The sequence below is a fragment of the Protopterus annectens genome, chromosome 6.part0 (genome assembly GCF_019279795.1).
Source record: "Protopterus annectens isolate FY-2018-M chromosome 6.part0, PAN1.0, whole genome shotgun sequence".
NCBI lineage: Eukaryota > Metazoa > Chordata > Ceratodontiformes > Protopteridae > Protopterus > Protopterus annectens.
This window is the reverse complement of record NC_056737.1, coordinates 473,146,998-473,164,886: the sequence shown is the minus strand read 5'-3', so window position 1 is coordinate 473,164,886 and position 17,889 is coordinate 473,146,998. Positions and strand designations below refer to the sequence as shown.

General features: G+C 40.1%; 1 protein-coding gene across 1 annotated transcript in view; it reads left to right on the top strand.

Annotated features, from left to right (window-relative positions):
- INO80 (INO80 complex ATPase subunit) overlaps positions 1–17,889 on the top strand; it is a 2,478,170-nt gene that overhangs the window by 839,977 nt on the left and 1,620,304 nt on the right. Inside the window, exon 9 of the mRNA XM_044074204.1 lies at positions 6,654–6,865. Coding sequence (XP_043930139.1) covers positions 6,654–6,865 — 212 coding nt within the window. The remainder of the gene's footprint in view (positions 1–6,653; positions 6,866–17,889) is intronic.

Genomic DNA, 17,889 nt, shown 5'->3' with positions numbered 1-17,889 from the left:
AATGTTAACCCATACATCACAAGATGGGTTGCAAACTGGCTGCCATGTCTGACTCTAAGCCTGTCTCAAGTGGTGTCCCACAGGGTAGTTAGAAGACCTTCTCTACATGCCCACCTTATCATGAAGGATTCACATCTAGATCAAGAGAGGTCATAGTCTCGAATGTATCCTTGCAGCAGCTGAGAGGGAGAGGCCAAAAAGACCAAACCAAGAATTTATGGGTAAAAAAATCTGACCTATGCTGCCAGACTGAAAAGAACTCAACTCTATTCAGTCGCCATCAGCTTGCTCAGGGGTGACCTGTGCCTGACATACAACATTATATCAAAAACCCTGACTTGTACATGCTTTCACTCAAAAAAATCTAGATCCATCAGAGCCACAAGCATTACCCAAAGACTCCTATGCCTGTGGAACAAAAATCGTATATATGAGGCAAAAAGCACCGCTGGCTTTGTTTAAGAGAAATCTTGACCAATGGATGGGAGATCAGATAGCCTAGTATGAACCTATGAACCTATGAACCTAATAGCAGGCTCCAGGTTGGACTGTAAACCAGTCACAAGTGGTGTCCCACAAGGCTCGGTCCTGGGACCCCTACTGTTCGGCATATACTTCTCTGAAGTACAGGCAAACACAGGAGGACTATGGCTAACCAAGTTCGCCGATGACTGCAAACTGGGAGCCATTTTTGACTCTCCGGCTGACACGGACATTCTCCAAAAGGGCCTTACTGAGATGGACACCTGGTGTCAAAGTCATGGTCTCGAGCTAAATGCCAAAAAAATGCATAGTCATCCCATTTGGGAAAAACAAAACACCCATGAATTACCACATAGGTGGCAGCCCCCTTAATACAGAAGTGGTAATAGGAGATCTGGGGACCAAGGTAGATAGTAATCTCTCCTTTGACAATCATATTGCCAAAGTAGTTAGGAAATCTTTCTATGTAGCCCATCTAATTGCTAAAGGGTTCGCATCTAGAAATGAAGAGGTTATAGTGCCCCCGCTACTCGTCACTCATCAGACCCATCATAGAGTACAATGCCCCACTTGGGATGTACCTCACAAGACACTTCCAACAGCTGGAAAGACCACAAAAGTACCTCACCAAGAGGATTACTGGCCTCAAGCATATGTCTTATGCAGCCCAATTGGAAAAACTCCAGCTCGCTTATTCAGAGGTGCTCTCTGCCTGACTTACAAAGCCATGTCCAACTCCGAATTGATGGACATGCTCCACCTCAAGAAATCCAAGTCACTGCGAGCCACTTGCTCTAGTGAGCTAAACCTTGCCACAACAATAAAAAGAACATGCTGGAGGGATAGATTCCTGTCACAGAGACTCCTCATGCTTTGGAACAAAATTCCTAACTACATTAGGCAGAGCCCCTCACTAATACTCTTCAAGAGAAACCTTGACGAGTGGATGGGTAACAGAAAATACACCCCTGGGATCACTTCATTGGCTCTTCTTGACAGAGGCTCAGTTAATTAATCAATAGGTCGGCGAAAGCTGACACACTCTAGCTAGGCTTATAAATGCCCTCGGGCAAATAGCCTAGTACCTACCTATGAACCTATTATTCGAGCGCACATCCACATCAGAAACATTCAGTAATCAAAGAACAGTTCGTCAAAGCAGCAAGGATGGTGTAAGTCGAAGATGATTTTAACTTAGAATTAGAAAAAGTAAGGGAGATGTTCCTTAGGTGGGCTTATCCAGCATCTCTATTAGATGACTTGATAGGCAAAGTGAAGACTAAAAGAAACAACGGTTTTTACAAACCAGTTCTGAGTAATAACTTGACTGGCACCATTCTTAACGAAAGACCTCCCCATTCTCTTAATTCATGGACCGACATAAATGACCTCAATAATATAAATTCCATTATGGGATTTGTTACGACATTCAGCCCAGATTCTGCATATATAAAGCAGATTGTCATTAAAAATTGGGATCTTATTATTGAGGACAAGGACATTATGGATAAAGTGGGGAACTGCCCTAAATTTATTTTCAGGACAGGTAGGAACCTCAAATGCTTACCTGAAGGGAATGGTGTGTCTAACCCTAGGTATCCTGGCATGTACAGATGTGAGAGCTGTACATACTGTAAATACATGGATCTGGGAATGTCTTTTTAATGTGAATGGCATGGCATTTAATTGTAATAGGAGATTTAATTGTAATTCAAAAACGGTTGTTTACTTAGCTAAGTATACGTCTCTTAAGTAAGTTCAAAGAACATGTTTACAAACATCTGCATAGTATTAATGGAGGCAAATCTGAGAATTCACTAGCTAAGCACGTGCTTTTTAGTCATAACCATTTTTTCAAATTTCGTATTATCGACCAGGTTGTCACTGACCCGAGAGGTGGACCTAGTGCATTAAGATTAGAACGGTTAGAATTGCTATGGCAAGTACGTCTAAATGCATATAACCACCCAGGGATTGAAGGGCCCTTTGTTCTATTTATTGTTTATTAAAGTTAAAAAATTTGGTAAGATAAGATTTTGGTATCTATATTCTTGTGGCACACGAATGTTTACGTACATATTTTTACTTACCATTTTTATATATTTTTGGTTTATATAAAAAGTTTTATAATCCATTTTATTATTACTTTATATACATGTTTTTAGAAAATAATATGCATTTAAGGGGTGACGTTTATTTAAGTGTTAACGTTATGTCACATGACTATTAGAGAGGGGTATTTAAATTTGAGAGTAATTGTTATTTTTCATCTGAAGAAGTTCATGTTGCCAACTGGATAAAAAGCGCTTTATAAAACTTTCGCAATAGCTCTGCCAGAGTGTTTTTCCAGACTGCCGTTTCCCCATTTCATTTCATTTTATTTTCTAGTATATTAGGAAAGCTATTACAGTTTAATGTTAAGAAATACAAAAACAGTTGTGGGGTAGCAATGATGGAGGAATGTCAGAATGGTGGGAAAATGAGGGAATCAGCAAGAAGGATGAATAAATTAAAAGTGAAGACTGGAAAGTAAACAAAGGAAATGTTGTATAATCAGGAACTTGGGTTAAATATGAAAAAGAAGAGTGGCTTTTAAATTGAATGATGAGAATTAGAATAACTAGCAAGTTGTATGATGTTTTTGAATGTTGCTCTTTCAAAAGATTAATATTAAGAGTAGTACAAAATAGCATCTTAGAAAAGGTTGTGGGATTATAAAGAATACAAGGGGATCAAAGAGGAAATAGTGCAATGTTTAATACTGTATGAAATAAGAACATTTTGTGGCAAAAATAGGGGAAAGTGGGGTTAGAAGTGTGAAATATTAATATAGATTTTTTTGTTTTGTTTTGGTTATGTGTAAAAGAAGTGAAACCTCTGACTAGAATGATGTGGATGTAAAGTGTAGAATTGTGGGGAAATTGTAAGCAATATAAAAAAATCAAAAATTGTTGTAAGATCTTACAATTGGAGAAGATTTGATGTCAAATGTTTGAAAATGTTAAATGATAAAAATATGTTTATAGTACAACTCCTGCAGTTTGAGTACTGTGTGAGCTCTTGCATCTTCCTGCATTAAACCAAGGTATTGTGTGCCTGAGTTGGTGTTAATATCTCATCCTAAGGAAGAAACTCCAGAGTGCAACAACCCCAACTTTATGCCGCCCTGTAGTGTTGATTATTTATTTATTTAACGTTTGTTTACCAAAAAAAATCCGACTGGGACACAGCCCACTTTCAGAAGAGGCCTGGGGAGAAATGCTCCACATGCATGTCTTTGGAGTGTGGGAGGAAACGCATGCAAATGCAGGGAAGGACATGCAAACTCTGGACAGAAGGCACCCCAGCTGAGACTCGAACCGGAAAACGTCTTGCTGTGAGGCAATAATGCTAACCACTGCGCCACCCGATATGAATCCAAGCAGCTAGTATGAGGATGGAACCCTCATCCTTCTGTTTTTTGTATCAAAGGAAGCATTCTACCATTTGAGCCACTGATAGTATTTAGATTAAAGTAGAGAAAAATCCATGTTTACAAAAGTAAGTTGGCGACACCACAATGAATGTCTTATAAATTCCTTATCTTTGGCAAAGTACCTAAACGAGCTTGTATGCCACATAAACACTTTTAGAATCCTTGATTCTAGGAATTCCCTCCCGTGGAGGAACACTTGGGCTTGAGTCCAGCTAGGGAGGCTTGTATTGATCGTCAGCAGGCATGGCGGTAAATCGAGCATAGAAGAAATATAGTTCAAAACTGCAGTAACATTTCAAAGGTAACCTAACAGTAACAACATGCTAGTGGCACTTGATATGTTAATAGTATTGCTGAGTTTAAATACTGGCTGTGGAGGTCCAGTGATATTTAAAATCTCAATCAAGTCTTAAGTGAAACATGGACATTTTGAAGTGTTTATAATTATCAGCTCAAAAAGCAAAAATTTATTTACTTCCACTTTGTTGGCCATTTTAGTCCTACTAGGCCAATGACCTTTTTTCAGGGGAAATCCAAGGTGGCATTCATACTGGCTAGAGAAAATTTGGCCAGGCATTGAGGAACTTTCCCTATTTTTATTGATAAGCGCCTTGGGATGTATTACAGACACCTGAGCTAGGCAAACTGGGCCTAAGTTTAATGCTGTACTGCACTATCAGTACTGGAAATTAGTTCATCTGCCTGATGTGAGACTAGAACCGACAGCCTTCTGCACCATTATGCTAAGGTTCACAGAATATATGGCAGTTAATATAACGTGGAATCCATCCAGCCTTTCATAAGCCCTTTTCCCTATTTTTGCACATGTGGTTGGGGTGTCACTTAAACATTGACAAGCATCTAGAGACTATTGATTTGGAATACTGTTTTGAAAATTCATAAGGACTTTCCCAAACTAGGAATATAAATGGCAACAAGATCCTTAAGCGTTCAGTAGTTAAAATTTTTCTTTGGAAACAAAACAAAGTCATGAAGTTCACTGTGATAAAGATGACAACAAATATAAATCCTGTGTTTTACAACATATAAATATAAAAGAATGTGTTATAATTAGAAGAACAGTTAAAATAATTACCATGGACTTTAGTTGTATTAAAAGTTAGCTACTGCTAGGAAGACTGCAGTCAGCTTCCATCATCATGATTACTTGGATTACAGATTCAGTGTCACTCATTTCTTCGTGAGAAGGGCCATGAATTTCATATTTTTAAAATAAAAACCTAAAGCTGTTACATTGCAGATTGGTATCATGTGGTGAAATAATGCATAAGCATTTCCCTTTTTTCTGTTTCTTCTGAAATAGCATTTGCAGGCTGTAGCTGAAAGTCACACCACTTTTAATGGAAAACATATTTCTGAAGCTAGGCGGGATGCAATTTATTATTTTAAAGCACCAGTATTTATGATGTAAAGCCTGCAATTTCTTGGTGATTTTGTACTTAAGTTTTGATTACAGAAGATTTCTTGCTATATAACCAGCAGTAGCAGAACAAAGTGGTTTATTAGAACAATTTTAGGTAATTTGGACACTGGATTATCTGACGTTAGGTAGGAGGAGGGAAGATGTAGATGGCTTGATGGTGCAGGAAGGAATATTGGTGGAATGGGGTGGTTCAAAAAGGAATTAATAAGTATGCTGCTTCACAGAGATAGTGGGGATCCCTGTAACGTGTTACCTGATGTAGGGGTACAATAGTTGTCACGGCAGAAGTTGTTGGTGGTGGTTTGGACAGAAACAAAGCGGTGAGGCTGGCGAAGAGTAGATGGTACAGCCGTTTGGTAGCTACTTTTGCAGCACACTGGTGTACTTAATTTACAGTTTAGTACTAGGCTAGCTGCCCTTTTAGGCCATTTGAAGCCTAGCCAATTACCCCATGTGAGAATCAAACCTTGCACCTTATGCCTGTAAGGTAAACACCTTAACCACTATGCCAACCTCCCACCCTTGACCAGCTGTAGGTCTTCATCTTTCAGCTAATTTGCTTGTTCGTATGCAATGAACGAATAGCCACAAAAAGAATTCAAACTGCAACAAACTCTCATAAATGCAAGAAAAAAGAAATGTATGCTTTGGTTGCAAACTATGCAATATATGTAGCAGAAACATAAAATCCTAAAATGATGATAAGGAACTGAATGTCAAGGGTGAGTCATAGAAGGTGAATAAAGATAAGAGGGAATGTGAGACTTAAGGGAAATGCTGGCAGACTTAAAAGTGACCATTGAGGCGAGTTTTGAATTATAAATTGTATCAGGAAGGGGGCAGTCTAGGAATATTAGAGAAGGAGAAAATTAAAATGCTGTAGAAGTTACAGTGGAAGGTTGTACATGGCCATGAGAGAGTGGCGGAATCGTTACAACTAAATTTATGTGTGCAGCTTGTTAACATCCCTTGTGACAGTCTTGTCTGTTACCCTAGAGCTTGGATAGTCTGTAGCAGTTTTCCTCCTGTGGAGATAGAGCTTCATTGGCATCATTTTAGTTGATAATTAGGACTGCAAAACTATATTTTGCCTGGGGCTGAATTGAACTAAAGTAGACAGCTTTTTCTAGTACATGAGAGAATGTGAAATATAGTGAAAAATTAGTCATGTACCACACTGTTTCTAAGAGTTTTGAAGGTTGCATACTTGCACAGAATGAGTTATGAAATCAGTTTGTATTAATTTACCAGCACGGTTGAAGAAAGTGAAGAAAAAGAAAAAGCGGGAAGAAGAGCTTTCATCTGAAGGGTCACCAAGGCACCATAGTCAACAGAAAGTGTTTGCTAAATTTTCCCATGATGCACCCCATTTTATATCTAAGAAGAAACATCTGACTGTGGAGCAACTCAATGCACGCCGTCGCAAAGTCTGGCTGAGCATAGTGAAGAAAGAGATCCCCAAGGTAGGTACAGAATGTCTACTGATAAGAGTGAAGTCTGTATACTAGTACATAAAATCATTGTGGTTTACTGGAACTTTTGTTGGGAAACATGTATCACCTTTGTCTTAATATAATCATTTTTTTATTAAGCAGCAGGTTGTAGTTTAGAAGTTTGCAGTGGTTACTCCATGACCTAATGAGAAACAAAAATATGTAGTGTAAGAGCTTCCCTTTATGGTGGGAACATAAGACAAAAATACTGATTAAATTAGGTTAAAACACTAGTAGATGTTGTATTTTAACTGCCAGCCTTCATTAGGAACGACTTTATGTATTTTTATGTATGAAAGCATTGGGGGAAATCTAATATCCATTTCAGCTAAATAGAGAGAATTTGCCAACTTTCAGGGTATGATACTATAGAAAAATTATGTACATGTAGCACTTCTACCTATTAAATACTAAATAAATATATGCTAAGCTCTATTAAATACTAAATAAATATATGCTAGGCTTTGTCTAAGCACATTATTTAAATAAGAAAATATACTAATGAAATACCAGTTCTAAGCATCCCTAGCTATGTTCTTTTTTAGTAGAATTTTTTTATTAATTTTTATTAATTTAACATATTTACAATATATACACAGAAAGGAAGAAATGCAACATCACATATTGTTTTACAGTGTTAGGAATACACTGAATCATCTAAGTAATCTTATACAATTAACATATTAAGAGTCTTGTGGTGCTGCGGTAGCATTGTCGCCTCACAGTAAGACGTTGTCCCGTTCGATTCTCAGCTAAAGCGTCTTCTGTGTGGAGACATGCGTGAATGGGCATACCTTCATTGAAGGTTGTGCGTCAGGGCTGGCAACTCGGCACGTAAAAATCTACTGCCAATCATTAGCGGACCAGAGTTCCGCTGTGGCGACCCCTAACCGGGAAAAGCCAAAAGACACAACAACAAGAAGTGTTTTAATAGCAACATTTCAGGGCTATCCCAACTGCTGAAAGTCTTAGCATGATTTATAGATCATATTCTGATCTTTTATTTTCAGTTTTATGTAGTATTGCTTTTAAATTTAAAAGGTTCTCTGACTGTAGGAACTAAATTTGATTTCCAATTTTTTTTTTTATAATAACTTTCTTGCTACTGCCAGGAGACTCCAGAACAGTTTTTGTTGTTTGTCTTTTACAGAAAAAGCAAGTGGAACATTTCATTAGTATTACTGATCAAGTTAAAGAACAATTATCAGACCATAACTTCTTAAAAACATACTTTACTCTTCCAGTATACATTTAATTTTTCACAGTCCATAAACATGTGTCCAGTCAGCTTTTACGTCTTTACTACATCTCCAACAAACTGAAGAAGTCATTTTACTAAACTTACAGATTTTATAAGGAGTAACATTCTGTGTATATATTTCCACATAAAAACTTTCCAGTATAAACATGAAGTTTTACTAAATGATTTAAGTAACAAAGTGTTATTCTTACCATCTACTGAGTCACTCAATCCACTACTAACTAAAAAGTTCCTGAATTTTGCATCAAAATTATTTTATTTATAATCCTAGTTATGTTATGGAAGAAAAATGCAGAAGTCGTTATCATGAACATGACCATTTTATCTGTCTCCAATTTATTTTCACTCGTATTATAGTTTTGCTATGAACATTTCATTTTATGTAGCTCCTCTTTGCAAAGATTTATCCAGGTCTGGCGGTACCTCTTGTAACCACTTCCCAGTTTGCTTCTGCATATTGGCAAATGGCAAATTTTTATCTTGTGCTCCTACTTAAAGTTTTGACATGACCACAGGTAATATAAGAAGGTTATCTTCTGAAGTGAGCTTATTTGGCATGTAAATTCAGTGAACTAAATTGCTTTGTACTCCTTGCTTTATTTCTTACAGTTCTCCAGTATTTCTTTCTTTATTCAGTTAGTACGTTGTCTTAGCCGGTGCTTGGAAATGCCTGATTTGACTCTGGAGGCTTTCTGCAGTGGGTAACTTTGGATTTCCCCATCTGATATTCTCAGCTCTAGGTACTTCTGAGGTTTCTCTTAGTTCAGGATTGGGTGTGTATACTCCTTACAGTATGTGCCATAATGTTATACATCAGGCTAGGATTGATGCACTTAACTCCTGCACTACTCTCTCCTTTCCTGCCACCCTGTAAATTGATGCTGATGCTTGTCTTGAGGGAAAAAGTTCCCATATTCAATGCCGAAACTCTGAAGAGTTTTTAAAGTGTTTCTGCAGATGTTCATCATAACGTCATTGTTGCAGTAATATTCATACTCTATGGGAATCCTCATTAGGCTAACATCTGCAAATCGGCCCAACTCCCAGACCTCTCTGTACTGTACTTTAGTGCATAGTCTGATGTAACCCCCATACATTGAGAGACAGACCACGATACTGAGTAAAAGCTATACTGGACTGTGCCATCATCTTTTTTTTTTTTTTTTGACTCAGGCATTTTCATATTTTGGTTATATGCCTGCAGTGACTTATTCCAACATATGAATCTCCTGCTGTGATTCTTCAAAAAAAAAATGCCTCTCTGGAGAAAAGTTCATGTCCTTTCTTATTATTTTCTGTTGAGGTAGAACTGTATATTTGGCAGTGAAAACTTTCTGAGAACCAATGCAGCTCCTGGCACCTGCCTCATTCAGGCCTTAAGAGCCATTATGTATGTGGACATCAAATCCTTTGCAAAGATTATTATTCTAAATTTTCTTTTTGTTTGGGAGAGCCCCACCTGTCAAGTTGATTGCTAGATATGTGTATTTTTAATAGCCCTGTAAGTGAAGAATCTGCACGTAAAGTGTGGCTGATGCAAAAGAAATTAGATGCCATGCTACAGATATCTGAGTAGTTGTCTTCTATTCATGGGAAAGCCTTAGATGTAAGAAGGTTGACAGAAAGTAGCACTAGCATAGGAAGACTGCAACAGAGAAAAGACCTCAAGAAAAAAGCTGGATTGAAGAGATTTGCATGAACTGCATTAGAAATATACCCAAGTAGCAAGACAATTTTCCAGTCACTTGTAGGGGGCATCTGATTTCCTATAGGCCTCTGTCTGACACCTTTGGAGGCAGGCAGGCAGGTGGTAGTTAGCATACCCTGTCAGGCTGAGTACCAGAAAGAAGGCACACTAAATTTATTTTGTTGTAAAACTGCAAACCTCAACTTCAGACTTTAGTAGAAACGCACTAGTAGGCAGATGGAAGCCTGCGGTGAAAAATTAACTGAAAGCTAAATCAACTGTTGAAGCAGACCAAGCAATTCAAACAGTTTAAACAAGATAAGATAATACGAACTTCAAAGTAGCCTGTTAAGGCAGCAATGTGAACAATTTGAAAGGTATAAACTCCAAGGAAGCCAGTAAAGCAGTTTGCAAAGTATAAACTCCAAGGAAGCCGGTAATAGCGTAAAATAGTTTAATTTCCGCTTTCGTCATGCCTTCATCAGAATACAAAAAACATTACTACTGAAACCCTTTAAATAGCCACACAAATTAATCAATTAATAAAAAGATTGAACTTAAAAACACATCATACAAATACATTTATGAAAAATAAGTTTTTAAATCAATACCTAAACCTTTGTTAATATTTAATTTACGGTCTTTTAAAAAACATTTAACGTTAATACTTTCGTTTAAGCCTGGTTGAATGTCAGACCTTAATCTAATCTGCCACAGGCACTCTCTTCAGACTTTAGTGGTTTCAACAGGAGGTAATTGGCCCTCTGTCCCCAACACCTCAAGTACATGCACATTTGGACAGGGTAGTCACAGTGTAGTGGAACATTGGGCTTTAAAAATATTTTTGTGCTATCACAAAGAGTATGTTCAGTTGAGCAAGACAATTTTTCCATAGCACCCCTGTCACAAGAAGTGGGTATCCTACTGCACATTCATCCAGAATTTGACTTGATTAGACATAAAGCACTTTTCTCTTGGCAGAAAGGAGTAGTGAACAAGTCTACTTTGCCATTTCCCTTAGAACATATTGAGGAAGCAAGGACACCTCACAGGTTACAGATTTCAATTCTTCCAGTGAGGAAGATGATTATGATTTAGCTTTTATATTCTGAATGGCCTTACATTTGCATATGACTGAGATGAACGGGACTATATATATCACCGGGCTTCCTACAAGATGTCTTCTCTATTTGGGAAACCCATACAAGAGTAAGGAAGCATTTTGAATAGGAAGCAAATGTAATGTCTGGTAGCACAAATCGATGATTAAATCTATTAGCACTATATGAGCATAAGCCCATGGTGGCTCCCCAGTTTTTAAGTTTTTGGGGATACTTTTTTTTTTTTTTTTTTTTTACTGCTCTCACTATAGCTAGATTCCCAAACCCAACCCTCCAGCACCAAAGAAAGCAGATATAATATAGATGGGACCAAAGACTAACCGCTACCTCTACAAAAATCAAGTAGCAAACCCCACAGTTATTTTATAGCAAAGCCTTTAGTAATCTTTATTCCACATCCTCCCCAATTTCCTGCTGACCATCAATGCAGTCACTAATTTGACTCAAGCCCATTCATTCCTTGACGGAGCAAAGAATCCCATTACAGATCCCCTAGGGCAAGAGCAATCTGGAGAGGCCAGGCAGAAATTGGGGAGTTGCTCTTCCTGGCTTCACAGCAGTGAAAGCTATTTTCTGTGAAACTAAAACCTCTGCCCTTAGGTAGAAGCAACTGTGTACCTTGTTCTCATGTCTCCATGGAGACAGTTTGGTAAGCAGCAATAAAAACAGAATACTAATTTTTTAACCTATACTACTACATTTTTCAATGGCATTTTTCAATGGCTAGTACAAAATGTTTCTGAAAGCATTCATGTGTTTTCCCAGATGTTCTTCGTGTTTCACTGTTGCAATCATTACATTTGGATAATCTGCTGGCAGGTTGCCCTCAGTCGGCCTGAATATCAAAGTCTTGGGTCTTGCATTGGTTGCTGTCTCCTCTTCCATGACATCAGGTCGTCAGGGGTATAAAACATGCAGCCGATGCCATTTTATTCAATCTTTCTTGCCGCGCAGTGTCCGAAGCAGAAGCAGTTCGCAAGTGCCAGTCGGCTGACTCCTGAAATTTTCAAATAAAAGTTTCTGAACCGAAGTCTTCAACTAAAGCTAAGTACCCCGTTGGGGAAACTTTTTCTTGCGCCTTACCGATGTCAGTAAAAGTTAATAATTGCATTACTTGTTGGAAGCAAATAACCTCATAAGGATTTTTCATTTGTACTATATTCCTTGCCTAGGCCCAGATCATAACGTGCCTTGCTGTCAGTTTTGTGCTAGATTTAACCAACGCACTATTAAGCGTCGGTATATTTTTGCTTCAAAATATTTTGGATCCAGATTTAATTACCCTGAAATGTCGTCGGTTAGCAATCCTACTACCGGAGTTCACAAAAAAAGCAAAGAAAAAGACAGAGACAGACCATCGAGGTCCAAGACCGATGACGAAGCTTCTCCTAAGCCAGTCGCCAGTTCACCGGTACTCAGTGAGGCACTTTCGCAGCTCCTGATACCCGCTACTTTGGAGTCGCAGGTCTCTACTGAGACCCATGCAGAGTCCGGTATGCCATGAAATTCTCAGAGTATTGAACCCGCGGATGTCTCTCCCTTGGATGGGTCTGGAGCCGCTGAGCAGGCACCGGCTTCTGAGGGTGTTTTCAGGCCTCAACATTTTTATATAAAACTGATGCCACCTTCAAAAACAAGATCAAAAACATCTTCTAAGTCTAAAAAATGACGCATGAGCCACGTTCTCAGGCCCCTATGCCTAAAAAACAGATGATCAAAATGGCTGAGGACTTAATTACCTTGATCAGGGGTTCCCAACCCCCCTCCCCACTAAAAGGCCTAGGCAAGACACTCATTATGAATCTTCAGATCAGTTTTCCATTTCTTCTGATTCCTCTTCTGATCAGGAATTTTCTATACCACCCTATGAGGATTCAGATGCAGAAGAATCCATCCCATCTGCATGTCCTCCTGAGGATTATTCTTTTGGAGAAATCTTGCATACTTTAAGGGAACATTTTCATTGGGAGAGTCAGGATTTCTCTGAATCAAAAAAGAGGCTTAAGGATTTTCTTCTTCTTCCTCAGCATAGGCCTTTGGCAGTACCTCCTGTATTAGACATTGTTGATGTGTTTTTGGAATCAAGCATGGCTCCTGATTCCCTACCTCCGGCTCCTAGTAAGCCAGACAGATATTACAAGGTTCCTGACTCCCACAAATTTCTATTCAAAAATCCTACTGCTGATCCTGAGACTATCTCACAGGGTCCCAAAGGTGTAAAGGCCTCTACAGCCAAAAATCCTACCCCCTCTGATAGAGATTCCAGGGTGCTGGATAGATGGGGAAAGAAGGTTTATACGTCTGCAACCTTGGCAATTAGGGTCTTAAACTGCCAGATGTTCATCGTGTTACACTGCTGCAGTCATTACACTTGGGTTATCCTTCCGTCAGGCGGTCCCCCAGTCAGCCAGAGTACCAAAGTCTTGGTCCGGCGTCGGTTGCTGTCACCTCTTCCCTGATGTCAGTGTGCCAGGGGCATATAAGATGCATCCGATGCCATTTTCTTCAGTCTTTCTTGCTGTGCGGTGCCTGAAGCAGAAGCAGTTCGCAATTGCCGGTCGGCCGACTCCTGAGATTTTCGAAGTCGAATTTCAGATCCGAAGTCTTCAATAAAGCTAAGTACCTCGTTGGGGAAACTTTTTTCTTGCCTCAGACCGATGTCAGAAAAAGTTAATAATTGTATTTCTTGTGGGAAGCAATTACCTCATAAGGACTTCCACTCTTACTGTATTCCATGCCTAGGCCCTGATCACGACGTCACTATTTGTTGGTTTTGGCTAGATTTAACAAACACACTATAAAAAGACATTTTGATTTTGCTTTGCACTACTTTGGCCGAAGGTTCAATTATACTATGCCGTCGGATCAACCGACGACCGCAATACCGAAAAAATGCAAAAACAAGGATAAAGACAGGCATCCGAGGTCCAAAACCAACGACTAAACCTCTTCTAGGCCAGCCGCCGGTTCGCTGGTTCTCAGCGAGGCGCTTTCGCAGCCCCTGACACCCGCTACCTCAGAGCCACAGGCCGCCTCCGACTCCCACGTGGAGACATCTAGGCCTCTGAAAACTTAAGGTATTGGGCCTACGGAAACTAATCCTTCAGATGGGTACGGAGCCGTTGAGCAGGCATCAGCTTCTGAGGGTGTTTTCAGGCCTTGACAACGTACCATTAAAACAACAGCCAAGACAAAAGTACCATTAAAGACAAAGAAACAAGTACAGCATTCTCCTGGACAGTCCTCCATGCCTAAGAAACAGATGCTTAAAATGGCCAAAGACCTCATTACTCTACTCAGGGGTTCCCATCCCCCTCCTGAGAAAAGGCCTAGGCAGGATACAGACTATGATTCCTCTGATCAGGTTTCCATTTCCTCTGATTCCTCTTCAGACCAGGGATACTCTCTACCCCCCCTATGAGGACTCTGATGCTGAAGAATCTATCCCTTCAGCCTCTCCTCCTGAGGATTATTCTTTTGGGGAAACTTTACATACCGTGAGGGAGCATTTCCACTGGGAAAGTCAGGATTACTCAGAATCCAAGAAAAGGCTCAGAGATTTCCTTTTATTGCCTCAGCACAGGCCCCTGGCTATTCCGCCTGTGCTAGATATTGTGGATGATGTGTTCTGTGAATTCAGCTTATCTCCTTATTCTTTGCCCCACTGCACCAGCCAAGCCAGATGGGTATTATAGAGTCCCTGACTCTCACAAGTTTCTTTACAAAAACCCTTCTGCTGATCCAGAAACTATTTCCCAGGATCCAAAAGGGGTTAAGGCTTCCATTGCAAAAAATCCAGTACCCTCTGACAGAGATTCCAGAGCTTTGGATAGATGGGGGAAGAAAGCATACACTTCTGCAACTTTAGCAGTAAGAGCTTTAAATTGCCAGTTTCACATGCTTAAGTACCAACAATATTTAATGGCTTAGTTAAAACAGAAAATGCTTGCAAGCTCAGAAGCTCCTGATTGTAAAGAAATGCAGGATTTATTGCATGCAGTTGAACAGGTGGAAAAACATACTCTGCAATGTGGTTTTGATTCTTTAGAGGCCTCTTGTAGAGCCGCAGTTACAGGTTCTGTGATTCGAAGACATGCTTGGTTAAAAGAACAGAGTTCACCTGATCATGTTAAGTCAAAATTATTAGAAGCTCCTTTACAGCATGATACCTTGTTTGGTGTTAAGGCAGAAGAGGTGTTAAAGAAAATGGAGCATAAAGCTAAATCTATGCAAACAGTCAAGGATTTCTTACAGGTACAGCCACCTCGATTTAGCAGAAATTGGCCAACAAAGAATTGGTCCTTTCCAGTGTCAGACAGGCCACAGAGAGGCAGATACAGACGCCCAAGAGGCAGATCTCAACCCCAAGGCTCAAACAGACAATGACAGTGGGGCACCTCAACCCAAAAAGGAGGTGAGGACAAGTCTCAGCCTTACAGGAAACAGTCACAATGACTTTCCCCTTCGTACGCCAAGCACTTCCCTTTTGGAACCCCCCTTAGAGGGAAAACTAGCACTTTTTTCTCAAAACTGGCAACCAATCACCCAAGACAAATGGGTTCTGAATATTGTGTCTCAAGGTTACAGGTTCCACTTTTATACTTTACCAAGGCTAAAAGGAATGCCAGATCTGCCACAAAATCAATGGGCAGAGGCACAAAAACAAATTTCAGCCCTCATGGACATGAGAGCTTTTCAAAAAGTACCACAACAGGAACAAGGACAAGGATTTTACTCAAGACTCTTCCTAGTCCCCAGAAAGGACAAGGCCTGGAGGCCCATACTAGACCTTTCAATTCTAAATACTTACCTGGATATTCCGAAATTCAAAATGTTGACATTACAGCAGCTTCTACCCATGCTGGGCAAGAAGGCTTGGCTTGTTACTCTGGACCTCAAAGAGGCATACCTGCATGTCCCTATCAGACAAAATTGCAGAAGATGCCTCAGATTCAAAGCTGGTACAATGCACTACCAATTCTCTACACTGCCCTTTGGCTTATCTACTGCACCCAGGGTCTTCACAAAGTGCCTGGCACCAATAATTGCATTTTGCAGACAAAAAGGAATTCAAATATATCCATACCTGGACGACTGCCTCATTCAAGCAGAGACAAAGGACATTCTTCTACAGCATCTAGCGTTTGTAAAAAGATTGCTAATTTCTCTAGGGTACACAGCAAACGAAAAGAAGTCAAAACTAGTGCCCTCACAACAGATTATATTCCTGGGTGCCAGCTTAAATACAACTGCCCAGATGGCTTACCTCATGCCAGACAAGTTCAGCTAACTCAATATTTTCAATTACTGGCAAAAAAGACCCATCTCCCTGCAAGAAAAATTCTGCAGGCCCTGGGATTCATGGCATCCTGCATACTACTAATACCATATGCCAGACTGCATATGAGGAAATTACAATGGTACCTAAAAAGTGTTTGGACTCAACACTCACAGTTTAGAAACAGTAATACCAATGATTCCCTGCCTACAACAGGAGTTTCGATGGTGGGCACAGGCATGTCACCTAAACAAGGGTCAGCCATTTACCCTACCCACAGCCAGGCAATCTCTAACAACAGATGCTTTGGATTACGCCTGGGGAGCACACATGGCAGGAAAATGCATTCAGGGCAAGTGGACCACAGACCAGATGCCTCTTCACATCAATCAAAAAGAGATGTTGGCTGTTCAAAATGCCTTAAAAGCTTTCAAGGACCTTCTGCATCCAGGACAATTATTACTAAAGACAGACAACACCACAGTAATGTGGTACATAAACAAGCAAGGGGGCACTCATTCTTATCCCCTATGCAGGCAAGCCATGACCTTGTGGAACACAGCTCTAACGTATCAAGTTCACCTGCAAGCACAATTCCTGCCAGGAAAGAAAAATACTCTGGCAGACGATCTAAGCAGAAATATCATGGACCCTCACGAATGGAAATTGAATCCACAAATCTTCAGCATGGTAATGCAAAAATGGGGATGCCCAGACATAGATCTTTTTGCCTCCCCACTGAATTGCCAACTACAAAAATTCTGCACAAGGACTTATCACAAACCATGGAAAGTGGATGCTCTTTTGTTCAGCTGGAAAAACCTAAAATTTTATGCCTTCCCGCCACTGCCTCTCCTTTCAAAGGTACTCCTAAAAGCCAGACAAGAAAAACCACAGATGATCCTGATTGCTCCTGACTGGCCACGCCAGCACTGGTACCCTATCTTAAGGAACTTAGCTCAAGGCCCACCATGGATTTTGCCTCAAATTCCACACCTTCTGACTCAACAAAACAATCAGATCCTGCATGGTCAGCTCAAAACCCTAAACCTGGCTGCATGGCAGATTCATTAGTCAAACAGGCAACACCTCTCGCTAAAGCTGTTATGGATGTCATTTTGGAGGCCAGGAGGCCTAGCACAAGGAAAGCTTACTCAGAAAAATGGAAGAGATTCTGCGCCTGGAACCAGGCCCAAAGCCTTGACCCTCTTGTTCCAAACATTCCTCAGATTTTGCAATACTTAACTGAGATGCTGGACAGAGGCCTATCCTTCTCATCAATTAAGATGCACTCCTCTGCCATTACAACACTGATCCTCCTTTATTCTCTCATCCCTTGCTAAAGCAGTACCTCAGAGGGTCTAAAAACATAAGACCACCCCGGAGAGCACCAACACCAACTTGGGACCTCAATTTCATTTTGGAAAAACTGACCCTACCACCTTTTGAGCCAGCCAATACAGCCGATCTAAAATTTTTATCATGGAAAACAGCTCTGCTCCTGGCAAGTAACTTCAGCACAAAGAGTCTCAGAGCTACAGGCATTAATGGCAGTGGAACCTTTTATAATTTTTCATCAGGACAGGGTTTCTTTAAGGACAAACCCTACCTTTATGCCAAAGGTGGTATCTAGTGTGGCTCTTAACC